This window comes from Oncorhynchus tshawytscha, linkage group LG30, assembly GCF_018296145.1.
Source record: "Oncorhynchus tshawytscha isolate Ot180627B linkage group LG30, Otsh_v2.0, whole genome shotgun sequence".
Classification (NCBI taxonomy): Eukaryota; Metazoa; Chordata; class Actinopteri; order Salmoniformes; family Salmonidae; genus Oncorhynchus; species Oncorhynchus tshawytscha.
This window is the reverse complement of record NC_056458.1, coordinates 41,037,744-41,056,545: the sequence shown is the minus strand read 5'-3', so window position 1 is coordinate 41,056,545 and position 18,802 is coordinate 41,037,744. Positions and strand designations below refer to the sequence as shown.

At 44.0% G+C, this 18,802-nt stretch overlaps 1 protein-coding gene across 1 annotated transcript; it reads left to right on the top strand.

Annotated features, from left to right (window-relative positions):
- The first annotated feature begins 3,263 nt into the window (after positions 1–3,263).
- On the top strand, positions 3,264–18,538 carry LOC112229082 (glutaredoxin domain-containing cysteine-rich protein 2). Its single transcript, XM_024394975.1, has 3 exons — positions 3,264–3,617; positions 16,988–17,227; positions 17,834–18,538. The coding sequence occupies exons 1-3, from the start codon at positions 3,264–3,266 to the stop codon at positions 18,008–18,010; spliced, it is 771 nt and encodes a 256-aa protein (XP_024250743.1). The 3' UTR covers positions 18,011–18,538.
- The last annotated feature ends 264 nt before the right edge of the window (positions 18,539–18,802 follow it).

Genomic DNA, 18,802 nt, shown 5'->3' with positions numbered 1-18,802 from the left:
GAATTTCTTCAGCCTCCTGAGGTTGAAGAGGCGCTGCTGCGCCTTCCTCACGATGCTGTCTGTGTGAGTGGACCAATTCAGTTTGTCTGTGATGTGTATGCCGAGGAACTTAAAACTTGCTACCCTCTCCACTACTGTTCCATCGATGTGGATGGGGGTGTTCCCTCTGCTGTTTCCTGAAGTCCACAATCATCTCCTTAGTTTTGTTGACGTTGAGTGTGAGGTTATTTTCCTGACACCACACTCCGAGGGCCCTCACCTCCTCCCTGTAGGCCGTCTCGTCGTTGTTGGTAATCAAGCCTACCACTGTTGTGTCGTCCGCAAACTTGATGATTGAGTTGGAGGCGCGCATGGCCGCGCAGTCGTGGGTGAACAGGGAGTACAGGAGAGGGCTCAGAACGCACCCTTGTGGGGCCCCAGTGTTGAGGATCAGCGGGGAGGAGATGTTGTTGCCTACCCTCACCACCTGGGGGCGGCCCGTCAGGAAGTCCAGTACCCAGTTGCACAGGGCGGGGTCGAGACCCAGGGTCTCGAGCTTGATGACGAGCTTGGAGGGTACTATGGTGTTGAATGCCGAGCTGTAGTCGATGAACAGCATTCTCACATAGGTATTCCTCTTGTCCAGATGGGTTAGGGCAGTGTGCAGTGTGGTTGAGATTGCATCGTCTGTGGACCTATTTGGGCGGTAAGCAAATTGGAGTGGGTCAAGGGTGTCAGGTAGGGTGGAGGTGATATGGTCCTTGACTAGTCTCTCAAAGCACTTCATGATGACGGATGTGAGTGCTACGGGGCGGTAGTCGTTTAGCTCAGTTACCTTAGCTTTCTTGGGAACAGGAACAATGGTGGCCCTCTTGAAGCATGTGGGAACAGCAGACTGGTATAGGGATTGATTGAATATGTCCGTAAACACACCGGCCAGCTGGTCTGCGCAAGCTCTGAGGGCGCGGCTGGGGATGCCGTCTGGGCCTGCAGCCTTGCGAGGGTTAACACGTTTAAATGTCTTACTCACTTCGGCTGCAGTGAAGGAGAGACCGCATGTTTCCGTTGCAGGCCGTGTCAGTGGCACTGTATTGTCCTCAAAGCGGGCAAAAAAGTTATTTAGTCTCATCCTTGGGAGCAATTTCGAAACGCCTGAAGGTGCCATGTTCATCTGTACAAACAATAGTACGCAAGTATAAACACCAATGGACCACACAGCCGTCATACCGCTCAAGAAGGAGACGCGTTTTGTCTCCTAGAGATGAACGTACTTTGGTGCCAAAAGTGCAAAATAATCAAGGAGCAAGGAGGCCTACAAACCTGACTCAGTTACACCAGCTCTTTCAGGCGAAATGGGCCAAAATTCACCCAACTTATTGTGGGAAGCTTGTGGAAGGCTTCCTGAAATGTTTGACCCAAGTTAAACAATTTAAAGGCAATGCTACCAGATACAAATTGAGTGTATGTAAACTTCTGACCCACTGGGAATGTGGGAATGTGAAAGTGGGAATGTGAAATGTGAAAAGCTTTAACAAATCATTCTCTCTACTATTAATCTGACATTTTACATTCTTAAAATAAATTGGTGATCTTAACTGACCTAAGGCAGGGATTGTTTTCCTTGGATTAAATGTCAGAAATTTTGAAAAACTGAGTTTAAATGTATTTGGCTAAGTTGTACGTAAACTTCTTACTTCAGCTCTATACAGGATGCTACCCTTCACAGCATAACCTCACTCCAGATTCAAACTTCAAACCTACAACCTAATGTTGGACAAAATTACCTGGAAGGATTACTACTACCAAAGATTCCCTTTTCCAAGCTATACAGAGGGTGCTCTGGGAAACAAACAGCAGAGACCTGGAGACACCATCCAACCCGGAACTGAGACAAACCAGCTTCAATTAGCACTGAGGTGTGAAATGAGAGGTGTCGAAGCCTTCAAGCCCAACAAATGGCATGAGTCTCTCACAGCCTATCCCACCCAAATCCAGGGGCCTTTGAAGCCCCCTCCCACTTTTCAGAGACTGCCCACTGCCATTTTCTACAAGAAATCTCCCTCTAGCTTCTCCCAAATGGGTGACACCTACTCCCGTTGCCTGCTGCACTGCTGCTTGGATTCGACACTGCTGCTTGGATTCACCGTCTGTCCTGGCCTGTCTCACCCTATCTGATACCCCAACCACACTCCCCCCTCTCTCCCGAGCTTTTGCTCGCCTCCAGCACATACACACTTTTGGGGCGAGTGACTCTGAACTTACAATGGCTAGCTCCAAGTCGTTATACTCACTTTTCAGTATTTGGTATTCAAGAATGGTCCACCACCCAAAGAACATCCAACCAACTTGACACAACTGTGGGAAGTATTGTAGTCAACATGGGCCAGAATCCCTTTGAAAGGTTTTGACACCTTGCAGAGTCCATGCCCCGATGGGCATGTTCTTACGGCAAAAGGTGGGGTGTGCAACTCAATATCAGGAAGTTGTTACTCATGTTTTATACATTCAGTGTATATTTATATTCTGGACTCTGACATTGCTCATTCTGATATTTCTTCATTTCTGTCTTTAAACTTTTTGGATTGGTGAATATTGTTTTGTATTAATAGGTATTATTACTGCACTGTTGGAACTAGAAACACAAGCCTTTCACTGCACCTGCGAAAACATCTGCAAATCTGTGTACACAACCAATAAACATTGATTTGATTTGAAAAGTGGCTAAAATACGGGATTGTTCCAGGATGCAGCCATGAAAAAAATGAAAAATGTTTTAAACCATGACTCAGCGGTTGGGGGTGTTTGTTAAATTTGGATAAGCTTTTATTTTAATATGTACCACTGTAGCAGTAGAAATGTCCTTTTAAACAAATAGGAGAATGGATAAATTAGAATGATTTAGGACCACCTCCCCAGTTATACTTCTGGCATTTAGGGGGATTCATGTCTCATTCAGGGGGCCTGAGAACCCCCTTGGCCCCCCGTAATTCACACTCTGCTCCATGCCTACAATTCTTGCTTTTAGCAACACTCCACTACTCCTGCAAACATGATTATTTGATGATATGGTCTCAGTTTCCCCATTATGCTTTAGTGAATACGATCTGACACTGAATAATTCAGCTGTGGTAGCTAAAGACAGACAGCAGGTAGAGGTAGGCTGATCTCAAGCAGTCCATTGAACACCCCGTATCGTATCAGCTCCTTGTTCAGGTAGGTATAGTATATAGGATCCTTAGGGTCTCAGGCGGATTCTCAAAGTCACATCTCCCAGCAGGAGAACCATGGAGGAGCTCCAGAGGAAGCTGGACAAGAGGTATGACAGCGATCAGCTGTATGACAGCAAACCCAGAAAGGTGAGGTTCAAGCTGGCCTCGTCGGTCAGCGGCAGGGTGCTGAAGCATGTGTACGAGGATGGCCAGGAGCTGGACAGCCCAGAGGAGAAATACCCCCACAGCTTCCACAGCCATAAGATGCCCAGACACCTGGAGATGGAGCAACTCTGTGGCTTCCAGGACATGCAGGACCAGGGTCTGTACCCCCCTACCGGACTGATGGCCCAGAGGATCAACGTCTACAGGGGGGGTGCTAACTACAGACCCTCTGCCCACAATGATACACCAGAGGGAGTCCCCAATGTGAGTAGTTGTGGCTTGGTTGAAAAAACATGCTATGAAACTGTTGATTTGTAGCACAATACACAACCTTCACCACACCCCTATTTGCTTTCATTGCCTTTTGTAATGCATGGTTAATCGTCTTAGATCAGTAATGTATTCTATCCTGGTGGGTGTCTGCTTGCCGATTAGAATCTAAGGGGCCGATTCAGACTTAGGAAATGCACTCCCTTTGTCACGTTCTGACCTTAGTTCTTTTATTCATGTCTTTGTTTTAGTATGGTCAGGGCGTGAGTTGGGTGGGTTGTCTATGTTTGTTGTTCTATGTTGTGTTTTGAGTTTGGCCTGGTATGGTTCTCAATCAGAGGCAGGTGTCGTTAGTTGTTTCTGATTGAGAATCATACTTAGGTAGCCTTTTTCCACCTGTGTTGCGTGGGTGTTTGTTTTCTGTCTCTGTGTCTTCACCAGACAGAACTGTTTCGTTTTCGTTCGTTCGTTCTCCTTGTTATTTTGTTTTTGGTGTTCAATGTTAATAAATGATCACGGACACGTACCACGCTGCATATTGGTCCGATCCTTCAAACTCCTCGTCAGAGGAAGACGAATATCCGTTACACCCTTCTCCGACTCACTTCTCAGTATTTGAGATTCAGACTTACAGGCTGACTACAACGTGTGGGCAAGCATTGCAAAATAAATGTAGAAATCTATATTATTCAATTATTGAACCAACACTGCTCACGCACACAAACGAGCGTCTGCGTTGCTAAGGGCTAAAATAGAAGTCAGTTCTATTTCTTGACGCAGATCGCGCTGCAAGTCCTGCCTCTCCCATCTCCTCATTGGTTTATAGATGCAGGTACCCATGTGCCATCTCCTCATTGCTTATACCCATGTGGGTGACTGAAGACGAATGAGGTCAGTGGCGGTAATGCACCTAATTTATGAAAGGTGCCAATTGCAATATAAAGTCAAGACAAGAAAAAGCCTGGAAGGATGAGAAATGACTAGAAACGATTCGGTTGACCGTTTTGTGTGGATTAATTGGTGGAGTAGAGGACCTTGTGCATTTCAGGTAAATAGGACAAATTATTATTATTATTTTTGGTTCAGAGTTTGTTTTGATATTTTAACCTGCGTGTCGTGATCACGTTAGGTGTGGGGAGACAAAATACATTTATGCACGATGGCGCACGCATGCAGCCGGTTTGGGTTCCGTGTTATTCAGTTACGTAACGCACTCTGCAGGTGTGGCTGTCTTGCGAGCTCTGAATAAAATGTATTCAATCTCTGAAAACCCTCCCACTTGCTGGCCATTCAATAGGCTTTCAGTACACTCATTTATCTTAAGCCATCCATTTAAATACGAGTACCTTTTAGTTATACATTTGGCGACAGACTAGAATATATCGAGAGAACGCTTTCAGAATATTAGAGATCAAAAAAAAGAAAAGACATCTGAACATATGCATATTCTTCTCCATTTCAGCAACAATTGGTAGATAAACTATTAGATTATTTAGGTTTAGGAACGTATTCATCAATCATAAAAACAGGTTTGGAGAGCCTTTACACACAAAAGAAAGAAAACGGTGATTTGATTCATTCAGAAAATTGCCACATTCAGTTCTTTAACCCATGGTAATGTTAGATGAGTGTACATAGAATTATAATAGGGAGAATAGTGTACAGTAGTAGGTTATACCCTCGTCTATTGCCTGCACTAACCATGGAACTGTAGATGACAACTAAGTATTGAGCCATGCGTCGGGTTCAAACTGTTATGGCTTAGTCTTGCGCTCCAGTCCATAATGATTTAATTACCCTGCATTACTTCTTTTATATTATCAACTGTTACTAATGATCCTCAGCAACAACCACACGGCCGTGACAGCGTTTACAGAGGAAGCTAATGAAGGTTAACAAAACAATGTTCATAGCAACTGAAGGGAACAAACAGTACATTGGCAGTTTAATATGTGGTTATTAGGCCTAGTGATGGCTAATATTTAACATGATAGAAGTAAGAAACAGAGAAAGTCGGGGTAGTCTATAATTAAGACATTCAAGAGTGCCCATGCCTGCAAATTAAAAGGCTGTACAATTTTAATTCTGCATAATTGCAAAGCATTTCATTATAGCATATGAGCTGTTGGGCTATAGTTTATCAAACTGTGTTAAAATGAAGGACAAAACAATGTTTTTGTTGTATGCTGTTATTTACCAACCTCAATGTGTGTACAATACTGTGGCAATACAGCAATCAAGTATCAGCTGATCAGATAACAGTCACATCTCCAGTGTTTCATTCTCTGGAGCCAGTCAGGATAAATGTCTTTACTTTTGTCTGTCCTGTGAAGTTCAGACTGAACAAAATACGAAAAGCATAAGATGTTTACTTTTATCACTCGAATCCCCGAGCTGACAAGGTACAAATCTGTCGTTCTGCCCCTGAACAGGCAGTTAACCCACTGTTCCTAGGCCGTCATTGAAAATAAGAATGGGTTCTTAACTGACTTGCCTAGTAAAATAAAGGTTAAAAAAAATTAAAATCACTATGTCATATGTCTCCAAATGACTTTTAATGAAAAGACTAAAAGACTAAGCAAGTATCACACAGTCCAATAAAAATATTATTATTATGATTGTACACTTACAAAGGCCCTCGGAGTGTTGTCAAGTTGTCCGCTGAATAGCAAATGAATACACTTAAAAAGAGACAGTAAAACGTTGTAAACACGCAATTAGTATTTTATCACACAGGTATTAAACCTGTTAAGCCTCCCCCCTACTTTTTCGGAAATTCTGTTAAAAATCGCGCAACATTTTGGCGTCCTGCTACTCAGGCCAGGAATATAGTATATGCATATGATTAGTATGTGTGGATAGAAAACACTCAGACGTTTCCAAAACTGTTTAAATCACGGCTGTGACTATAACAGAACGTCTGTTTCATCGAAAAGCGCAGGAAAATCTGATCACTGGAGATGGGAAAAAATATCCATGCGCCACTTCAACCCATTGTTAAAGGTGAACCGTAAAATGAGGCCGAGCTTGCAGTACCTACAGCTTCCACAGGATGTATAGAGTCTCCTCAATTCTGATTTGATTCTTAGATCCGACCAAAGGGAACCGATTCCTCCGACCACCAACCTGAGGCATTGTCTCTGTGTTTTTCCGGACATTTTTCCACACGACCAACTATCGAATTTACATCGCCTCCTGATGATTTTTATAGCTTATTAACGTGTAAAAGTTGCATTAGAAAGGTATTTCGAAGTGTTTTGTGAAAGTTTATCGTCGCGTTACTTATAAACGCTGTTTATCACACAGTCTTCATAGATCGATATCTAGGCTAAATGGAATTTAGACCCAGTATTGATTATGGGACATCAAGGTGTGCCAAGAAAGAAGATGGTCAAAGGTAATTAATGTTTTATATTTTATTGTGCGGTTTGTGTAGCGCCGACTATGCTAATTCTTTTGTTTACATCCCTACGGGTCTTTTGGGGTGTTGCAATCAGATAATAGCTTCTCATGCTTTCGCCGAAAAGCATTTTAAAAATCTGACTCGGTGGCTAGATTCACAATGACTGTAGCTTTATTTCAATACCAAGCATGTGTATTTTAATGAACGTTTGCGTTTTAACTAATACTATTAGCATGTAGCGTAGCGCATTTGCATTTCCAGAGCTCTAGGTGGGACGTCTGCGTCTCAAGTAGGCTCAAGAGGTTTTAACCACTAAAACAGACATTTTTATTCAAGTCCGTCTATCAAATCAAAACGATTCAAATGTTATTAGTCGCATGCTTCGTAAACAACAGGTGTGGACTGACAGTGAAATGCTTACTTATAATGTATTGAGAAATAATAGAAAAGTAAAACACATAATAATAAAAGTAGTAATAGATACACAATGAGTAACAATAACTAGGCTTTATACAAGTAGTCCTGAGTCAATGTGCAGGAAAACGAGCAGGGTTGGACTGGGACCAAAAATTGGAACCAAAAACCTGTTTTTTCTAACACACCGGTCCATGCACTTTGAATTTGAACACGGTGTGTTCAATAAAGACAGGAAAATGCATAATTGTTTGTGTGTTATTAGTTTAAGCAGACTGTGTTTGTCTATTGTTGTGACCTAGATGAAGTTCAGATCAAATTTTATGACCAATTTCTGCAGAAATCTATGTAATTCCAAAGGGTTCACATACTTTCTGTTGCCACTGTACCTCCTGGGGGACTCGGACTGTCGATGGTCCTAAAGTTATCTGGAGAGGTAAATTGAAGAGGTACATTATTATAAGCTCAGCATAACTACGATTTCTTGCTTTCTCGAATGGCAACCAAAGCTTAACATACCTTGACTATTGGGCTTCAACGAAGTGTAGGGCGTCTGTGCTTCCAGTGGTCGACCGTCTAACCTCTCCAACTGCTCCAACTGCTCGTTGACTTCCACCGAGGTTAACCCTAAGACGACAAAGATAAAAAATATCAGTGTTATGGAAACTCAAACTAGCTTCATGTTATTTTGTTATCAAATGCAAATAGTTAGTCTGACATTGTTTCTATTCACTTTAACAGATGGTGACCCCAGCTAGAACGAAAGAGCAACGAGGTTTCTTAGGTCTTGCCTTCCTGTCGTCCTTTCGTCCTTCTTCTAAACCAAGTAATTCGTCTGGATGTCGTAGCACTTGGTCCCCTTTTTGATTCTGCTCTGGTAGCTCTCCTTCTGTTTCTCCTGCGCCTTGTCCATGTTTAGTCTCACCTTGATTGATAACAGGAATAAATGCAATTATATTTCTATTTACAAATACATTACTTACATATCTCTTGCAGGGCCTGAAAATAAATTAACAACGGACAATCATTTTTACCTGGTCAAAAGGTGTCCGAAGGTGGTCATCGAAGGCGTTCTGATCTGGTTCTACAACTTCCACCACATCAGGTGGGGTTTCAATGATCTGAAAGTATGTTTTACAAAAATAGCAATAGACAAACAACAACACTAAGTCTCATCACAAATTGGAAAGACTACAGTAAATACAATAACTGTATATACACTTGCATTGTTTACCTCAGTCAACAGCTGCGGCTTGCGTCCAGACTCATTGGCGGGCTGGATGCTGTTGTTGTGTGCAAAGAGAATTACCTTCAGGTTGTTCGCCCACCCTTCCTGGTACCAATCAAGGTACTTGCCCATGGCAGTCTTGAGGGTCTGGTTGGTCCATTCACCAAACCTGGAGGAGAGGGTAGGAAAGGGATATATATTGACAATGTAAGATATTGAAATATGTCAGATTATGGTTTTCCATACCATGGAAAAACAAAAAACGAATTGTAAATAATAAATCAAACAAACCATTGTTGACAGAATATAACCTATAACATCCGTACCTTGTTCCAGTGTTCATGACCTCGGTCACTCAAGATGACCTCAGGAGAACCGTGGGTGTTGAAGATGTCTATCATTGCCTTGGAGGTGGCCTCGCCAGTCTCGTACTTGATGGGTATCATACAAAACAACTAAACAAATATATATTTTTGGTTCCAAGCACCCTTTTTAACGGGTTACAGAAGGGAATTTAGAGTTAAGCACATACTCTTCCTTTACTAACCTTAATGGGTATTGCCTTCACCCACTTGGTAAAGCAATCGGTCACCGCCAGTCACCAGCTGTTGCTATTCCTGGATTTCGTGAAGGGACCGATGAGGTCCACCCATAACATTTTAAGTGTTAGAGAGAAGATTACTTTATTCTTACCCGTATCTGTGTCATACAGAATGCAGATTTTTATATTTGTAAGCATACTGACACACACACGTGCTATAATATTGAACTCTGCTGTGGTCAAGTAAAGCAACCATGACAAAACAACATATATCAGGGCAAAATTTGAATTGGGACACATACCGACCATGTGCCATGGTGAAACAACTTTGATGGGCTTCAACTCCGGCGCCACAGTCTTCACACTCTCAAACTTCTGGCAGGTTAGACAGGGTACTGACCTTTAAGCACAAAGTGACAAATTGAAACAATATGATATGACATTCATTGAAATCATAATAAATTCAGATATAATAGAATGTGATTGATAAACAAAAGGCTATTTCATTTGCCCAGCTGTCCACCTCCTTGACAATTCAGAAGAATTTGGCCTCCCAGGTGGGGCAGTGGTCTAAGGCACAGCATTGCAGCACTAGCTGTGCCTCCAGAGATTCTGGGTTCAAGCCCAGGCTTTGTCGCAGCCGGCCGTGACCGAGAGGCCCATGGGGCGGCACACAATTGGCCCAGCGTCGTCTGGGTTAGGAAGGGTTTGGCCGGCAGGGATATCCTTGTCTCATTGCACACTAGCGACTCCTGTGGCAGGCTGGGCGCAGTGCACGCTGGCCAGGTTGCCAGGTGTACAGTGTTTCCTCTGACACATTGGTGCGGCTGGCTTCTGGGTTGGATATGCATTGTGTCAAGAAGCAGTGTGGCTTGGTTGGGTTGTGTTTCGGAGGAGGCATGGCTGTCGACCTTCGCCTCTCCCAAGTCAGCACGGGAGTTGTAGCGATGAGACAAGACAGTAACAATATTGGGGAGAAAAAGGGGCTAATTATTATTTATTTTTTATTTAAAAAATCATGTTCTTCACTCCGATATGGCCAGCATGCATCTCTATCAGCACGGCCTTCCCCCGTAGGTACATATGATTGCCTAACAAGTTGGAAGAGAAGAGTTGTTGAAATACTCAAGTCTAAGTCCATTTCCACAGCTCTCTTACTCTCTCTGTTTCTTTCTCTCCATCTCTCTCTCGGTCTTCCACTCTTTTCCAACCTCTTTCTCACTCTCATCCTTTCTTTCTTACTTTCTCCCCCCCTCTCTCTTTGTCTGTCTAGCAAAGACACCTAGTTAAGGGCATTTGGAATTACCAAAATTGCTTACACCTATCCAGTTGATTGATCAGGTTTAATTTATGACAGATGTAATATATGACAGATGTCTAACTATATCAGTGGAGTCTGGTAACTCATTAATCCCATTGTGATGCGAGGAGGACTATTTGGCATGACAGGCCCCCATTATTAGCCAGATCAGGATCATTTTGTGCAAAAAGAGCTAGCTTAGACAGGCCCACTAGGCTAAAAATTTACCAGCCTATCTGTCATTTGCCCGAAATGCCAGATGGCCAGTCCGATATCTAACAATTTCACAACAATACACACAATACGCACAGATCTAAAGTAAAGGAATGGTATTAAGAATATATACATATTTGGATGAGCAATGTCGGAGAAGCATAGACTTAAATACAGTAGAGTAGAATAGAATACAGTATATACATAAGAGATGAGTAATGCAAAATATGTAAACATTATTAAAGTGACTAGTGTTCCATTATTAAACTGGCCAGTGATTTCAACTCCTCTAAGGTGCTAGTGGTGGCTATTTTATAGTCTGATGGCCTTGAGATAAAAGCTGAGCTTGGAGGGTACTATGGTGTTGAATGCTGAGCTATAGTCAATGAACAGCATTCTCACATAGGTATTCCTCTTGTCCAGATGGGACAGGGCAGTCTCTCAAAGCACTTCATAATGACAGAAGTGAGTGCTACAGTCATTTAGTTCAGTTACTTTAGCTTTCTTGGGTACAGGAACAATGGTGGACATCTTGTAGCTTGTGGGGACAGCAGACTGGGATAGGGAGGGATTGAATATGTCTGTAAACACTCCAGCCAGCTGGTCCGTGCATGCTCTGAGGACGAGGCTAGGGATGCTGTCTGGGTCGGCAGCCTTGCGAGGGTTAACGCGCTTAAATGTCTTACTCACGTTGGCCACGGAGAAGGAGAACCCACAGTCCTTGGTAGCTTGCAGCGTCAGTGGCACTGTGTTATGCTCAAAGTGGGCGAAAAAGGTGTATAGCTTATCCGGAGGCAAGACATAAGTGTCCTCAACGTGGCTGGTTTTCCATTTGTAGTCCATGATTGTCTGTAGACCCTGCTGCATACATCTGGTGTCTGAGCTGTTGAATTGCCACTCAAATTTGTCTCTGTACTGACATTTTGCCTGTTTGATTGCCTTACGGAGGGAATAACTACAGTGTTTGTATTCGGCCATATTCCCAGTCACCTTTCCATGGTTAAATCAAATCAAATGTATTTATATAGCCCTTCTTACATCAGCTGATATATCAAAGTGCTGTACAGAAACCCAGCCTAAAACCCCAAACAGCAAGCAATGCAGGTGTAGAAGCACGGTGGCTAGGAAAAACTCCCTAGAAAGGCCAAAACCTAGGAAGAAACCTAGAGAGGAACCAGGCTATGAAGGGTGGCCAGTCCACTTCTGGCTGTGCCGGGTGGAGATTATAACAAAACATGGCCAAGATGTTCAAATGTTCATAAATGACCAGCATGGTCAAATAATAATAATCACAGTAGTTGTCGAGGGTGCAACAAGTCAGCACCTCAGGAGTAAATGTCAGTTGGCTTTTAATAGCCGATCGTTGAGAGTATCTCTACCGCTCCTGCCATCTCTAGAGAGTTGAAAACAGCAGGTTTGGGACAAGTAGCACGTCCGGTGAACAGGTCAGGGTTCCATAGCCGCAGGCAGAACAGTTGAAACTGGAGCAGCAGCACGGCCAGGTGGACTGGGGACAGCAAGGAGTAATCATGCCAGGTAGTCCTGAGGCATGGTCCTAGGGCTCAGGTCCTCCGAGAGAGAGAAAGAAAGAATTAGAGAGAGCATACTTAAATTCACACAGGACACCGGGTAAGATAGGAGAAATACTCCAGATATACCAGACTGACCCTAGCCCCCCGACACATAATCTACTGCAGCATAAATATTGGAGGCTGAGACAAGAGGGGTCAGGAGACACTGTGGCCCCATTCGATGATACCGCCGGACAGGGCCAAACAGGAAGGATATAACCCCACCCACTTTGCCAAAGCACAGCCCCCACACCGCTAGAGGGATATCTTCAACCACCAATGTACCATCCTGAGACAAGGCCGAGTATAGCCCACAAAGATCTCCGCCACGGCACAACCCAAGGGGGGGGCGCCAACCGAGACACGAAGACCACGTCAGCGACTCAACCCACTCAAGTGATGCACCCCTCCTAGGGACAGCATGGAAGAGCACCAGTAAGCCAGTTACTCAGCCCCTGTAATAGGGTTAGAGGCAGAGAATCCCAGTGGAGAGAGGGGAACCGGCCAGGCAGAGACAGCAAGGGCGGTTCGTTGCTCCAGAGCCTTTCCGTTCACCTTCACTCTCCTGGGCCAGACGACACTCAATCACATGACCTACTGAAGAGATGAGTCTTCAGTAAAGACTTAAATGTTGAGAATGAGTCTCACATGGGTAGGCAGACCATTCCATAAAAGTGGAGCTCTATAGGAGAAAGCCCTGCCTACAGCTGTTTGCTTAGAAATTCTAGGGACAATTAGGAGGCCTGCATCTTGTGACCATAGTGTACGTGTAGGTATGTACAGCAGGACCAAATCGGAAAGATAGGTAGGAGCAAGCCATGTCATGCTTTGTAGGTTAGCAGTAAAACCTTGAAATCAGCCCTAGCCTTAATAGGAAGCCAGTGTAGAGAGGCTAGCACTGGAGTAATATGATTTTAAAAAATTGGTTCTAGTCAGGTGTCTACAGCTGTATTTAGCACCAACTGAAGTTTATTTACTGCTTTATCTGGGTAGCCGAAAAGTAGAGCATTGCAGTAGTCTAACCTAGAAGTAACAACAGCATGGATGAATTTTTCTGCATCATTTTTGGACAGAAAGTTTCTGATTTTTGCAATGTTACGTAGATGGAAAAAAGCTGTCTTGAATCAGTCTTGATATGTTCGTCAAAAGAGAGATCAGGGTCCAGAGTAACGCCAAGGTCCTTCACAGTTTTATTTGAGACGACTGTACAACCATCAAGATTAATTGTCAGATTCAACAGAAGATCTCTTTGTGTCTTGGGACCTAGAACAAGCATCTCTGTTTTGTCCGAGTTTAAAAGTAGAACGTTTGCAGCCATCCACTTCCTTATGTCTGAAACACAGGCTTCTAGCAAGGGCAATTTTGGGGCTTCACCATGTTTAATTGAAATGTACAGCTGTGTGTCATCTGCATAGCAGCGAAAGTTAACATTGTGTTTTCGAATGACATCCCCAAGAGGTAAAATATATAGTGAAAACAATAGTGGTCCTAAAACGGAACCTTGAGGAACACCGAAATTTACAGTTGATTTGTCAGAGGACAAACCATTCACAAAGACAAATTGATATCTTTCCGACAGATAAGATCTAAACCAGGCCAGAACATGTCTGTGTAGACCAATTTGGGTTTACGCAGATTTAAAGAGGAGTCCGTAATTTGCTTTCTAATGATCATGATCTTTTCCTCAAAGAAGTTCATGAATTTATTACTGCTGAAGTGAAAGCCATACTCTCTTGGGGAATGCTGCTTTTTAGTTAGCTTTGCGACAGTATCAAAAATACATTTTGGATTGTTCTTATTTTCCTCAATTAAGTTGGAAAAATAGGATGTTCGAGCAGCAGTGAGGGCTCTTCGATACTGCACGGTACTGTCTTTCCAAGCTAGTCGGAAGACTTCTAGTTTGGTGTGGCACCATTTTCGTTCCAATTTTCTGGAAGCTTGCTTCAGAGCTCGGGTATTTTCTGTATACCAGGGAGCTAGTTTCTTATGACAAATGTTTTTAGTTTTTAGGGGTGCAACTGTCTCTAGGGTATTGTGCAAGGTTGAGTTTCTCAGTTAGGTGGTTAACTGATTTTTGTCCTCATCCTTGGGTAGGCAGAGGGAGTCTGGTAGGGCATCAAGGAATCTTTGGGTTGTCTGATAATTTATAGCACAGCTTTTGATGCTCCTTGGTTGGGGTCTGAGCAGATTATTTGTTGCGATTGCAAGCGTAATAAAATGGTGGTCCGATAGCCCAGGGTTATGAGGAAAAACATTAAGATCCACAACATTTATTCCATGGGACAAAACTAGGTCCAGAGTATGACTGTGGCAGTGAGTAGGTCCAGAGATATATTGGACAAAACCCACTGAGTCGATGATAGCTCCGAAAGCCTTTTGGAGTGGGTCTATGAACTTTTCCATGTGAATATTAAAGTCACCAAAAATGAGAATATTATCTGCTATGACTACAAGGTCCGATAGGAACTCAGGGATCTCAGTGAGGAACGCTGTATATGGCCCAGGAGGCCTGTAAACAGTAGCTATAAAAAGTGATTGGGTAGGCTACATAGATTTCATGACTAGAAGCTCAAGAGATGAAAACGTTTACTTTTGCCCAAACCTAGTTCGAGGCAAAGACAAGGTCTCAAGGTCGAATACATAAAATAACAAAATACTGCAAAGTTGCTTAGGAGCTAGAAGCACGGCTGCCCTATCTGTCTGCGCCATATTTGAATTCTATGACTTAGAAGGCTGGAGTCTTTAACAGTTTTTTGGCCTTCCTCTGACACCGCCTGGTTTTAAGGTCCTGGATGGCAGGGAGCTTGACTCCAGTGATGTACTGCGCCGTATGCACTACCCTCTGTAGCGCCGTGCAGTCGAATGCCATGCAGTTGCCATACCAAGCAGTGATGCAGCAAGTCACGATGCTCTCAATGGTGCAGCTCTAAAACTTTTGGAGGATCTGAGGGCCTATGCCAAATATTTTTTGTCTCCTGAGTGGGAAGAGGCATTGTTGTGCCCTCTTCACAACTGTGTTGGTGTGTTTGGACCATGATAGAGCAGTGATGTGGACACCAAGGAACTTGAAGCCGTCAACCTGCTCCACTACAGCCCCATTGATGAGAATGGTGGCGTGCTCGGTCCTCCTTTTCCTGTAGTCCACAATCAGCTCCTTTGTCTTGCTGACATTGAGGGAGAGGTTGTTTTCCTGGCACTACACAGCCAGGTCTCTGGCCTCTTCCCTATAGGCTATCTCATCGTCGTCACTGATCAGTCCTACCACCATTGTGTCGTTGACAAACTTAATGATGGTGTTGGAGTCATGCGCGGCCACACAATCATGGGTGATCGTGGGTGAACAGGGAGTACTTGAGAGGACTAGGCCCCGTATTGACGGTCAGCATGGCAGATCTGTTGTTTACCCTCACCACCTGGGGGCGTCCCGTCAGGAAGTTCAGGATCCAGTTGCAGAGGGAGGTGTTAAGTCCCAGGGTCCTTAACTTAGTGATGAATTTGGAGGGAACTATTGTGTTGAATGCTGAGTTGTAGTCAATGACCAGCATTCTCATGTAGCTGTTTCTTTTATCCAAGTGGGAAATGGTAGTGTGGAGTGCAATAGAGATTGCATCATCTGTCGGTGTGTTGGGGCAGTATGCAAATGGGAGTGGGTCCAGGGTGTCTGGGATGATGGTGTTGATGTGAGCCAAGACCAGCCTTTCAAAACATTTCATGGCTACAAATGTGATTGCTAAGAGGCAATAGTCATTTAGGCAGGTTACCTTGGAGTTCTTGGGCACAGGGACTATGGTGGTCTGCTTGAAACATGTTTGTATTACAGACTGGGTCAGAGAGAGATTGAAAATATTAGTGAAGACTCTTTCCAGCTGGTCAGTGGGTGCTCTGAGTACTCGTCCTGGTAATCCATCTGGCCCTACGGCCTTGTGATTGTTAGCTTGTTTAAAGGTCTTGCTCACATTGACTGATCACACAGCGTGATCACACAGTCTTACGCATGGTACAGTGTTGCTTGCCACAATGTGAGCATAGAAGGCATTTAGTCTGGTGTGCTCATGTAACTGGGCATCTTGTTAGAAGCCCCGCTACATTTAATGAGCATCAGAGCCTATGTAGTATGATTCAATTTTAGTCCTGTATTGACGCTCTGCTTGTTTGATGGTTCGTCAGAGAGCGTTGCGGGACTTCTTATAAGCATTCAGGTTAGTGTCCCACTCACACTCCAGTTCTAGCCTTTAGCTCAGTGTGGATGTTGCCTTTAATCCATGGCTTCTGGTTGGGATAAGTACGTACGGTCACTGTTGGGACGTCGTTGTCGATTAACTTATTAATGAAGCCAGTGACTAATGTGGTTAAACTCCTCAATGCCGTCGGATGAGTCTCTGAACATATTCCAGTCTGTGCTAGTGAAACAGTCCTGTTGCTTAGCATCCACTTCATCGGACCACCTCCATATTGGGCATGTCACTGGTACTTCCTGTATGAGTTTTAGCTTTAAGCAGGAATCCGGAGGATAGAGTTATTGTCAGATTTGCCAAATGGAGGATGAGAGAGAGCGTTGTATGCGTTTCTATGTGTGGAATCACCGGCCATTAGGAGCGACGCCTCTGTTGTTAACAAAGAGACACACATCAACTACTTTGTACTAAGTAATGCTCATCAAAGACCATGACCATGCTTTTTTGTTTGCCCTCTAGTCTTCAGTATTGGACTTCGGAAAGATAATAATCTACACCAGCAATCTGCGGATCATCCGGGCCCCTAGGAGGGAAGAAGGGACGGGGCGACATCCTCAGACCCCGGGGGGAGTGGACGAGTACTCACAGGGGCGTAACAGAGGGGGTAAGAGGAGGCCCAAAGCCCTCTGTGCTCATGGGGAGGAGCAGAGCACACATCCACAGGACGGGGAAGAGCAGAGCACCCATCGACAGGACGGGGTAAAAAGGCCTGACCAGAACACCTTGCACCGTGTTAATGAGCTTCAGCAATGCTATCCCCTTCTCTGTCTCTCTCTAACCACATCTCTGCCTACCGACTGCACAGATAGTGATGACTACTCAGTTTCTCTGCTGCCATTTATGAGCCGGGATACTCAGTAATTCCCCATGGTCGCTTCTTCAACTGATTGCCAGTTGCACTCTCCGCTTCTTTCTCCCCCCCACCCCCCTCTCGCTCTCCGTCTCTCTCCCCCTTCCCCCTCGCTCCCCCTCCCACCTCCCTCCCCGTCCCTCTTGCTGTCCTCCTCGCTCCTCCATTCTCTCTCTCCCTCTCTTTCGGTCTTTCCATTCCTAACTCATCTCTCTTTCTCTCACTGGGTTTCTCATTTCCTCTGCCTCTCCATATTTTCTAATATTTCATTTTTTCTCTCTCTCTTTGTTGCCTTTTTAACATTCTCTGTTTGGACCCAGGTCATCTTTTTTTGACTTGTACTTTTCTACCATTTTGTTTGATTCATTAGTAATGATATGTCATATGAGTTGACATGGGTGGCAGTGTTTCTCTGGGTTGTTAGTGACACTGTGTGTATGTGTGTGTGCCTCCAGCAGGATGCAGTGTCTGGCTGCCAGCATTGTGGAGGTTCGGGCTGTGCCCCCTGCTCTCTATGCCATGGCAGCAAGCTGTCAATGCTGGCCAACCGCTTCAATGAGTCTATCAGTGTGCTGCGATGCCAGGCCTGCTACCCTGATGGACTGGAGAGGTGCCAGTCCTGTACCAAATAACACCAACCACTGGCTGTGTGAGCCCATTGTCTCTCCTGATGTAATAGCACTGTAATATAAAATGGTTATGATGGTTATGGGAGCACTGCATATGTTTTTGTAAAGAATCAGAATCCAATTGTTGGAAGGGAAGGAGGCTACCATATGTGCAGCTGGCTGAACCATAGAGAACAAAGACACATGATAAGACAACAAAATCACTCCGTTGGTGGTAGGTGGTGCATCTGAGTCTCTGCTAAGATAACATGAACTACCAACTGGTTTCATGATTACTTATTTTAATTAAAATAATGTAAAATCATTGCATTTTATCCACAAGGGAAGCTGTCCTATCATCCCCACATTCACGAGAGAGAAAACCACTTTTATCTCCCATGTTAGCCCTATATATAAGGCTAATTGATGCTTTCATTTGGAGAGAGGGGAAGACTTCCAATAAATTATGGAGAGGCTTTTGGGCAGCTCTGGAGGTAGAAAGAAATGAATGAGTGTTTTATCTTCCTAATGCTGAGGTAATTGCTTCCAGAGTTGTCTTTGTGAGAATGAATAAAATGGACACATGCCTTATTTTCATTGGCTCTTCTTATTAGTCAATGAAGGAATCTACTTATACTCATAGAAACAGAATTAATAGAATGGGTGTCCACTCAAATTGCCAGGGTTAAAGGTTCCAAGCCCGTTCTATTCATTATATTTCTATGCTTATAACCCCAAATGTATAGCCTTCTGTTTTTACTAGTATAAAATGGAGATACATGATGAGTGATTCAGCAAATATCCCTGAGAGAAGTT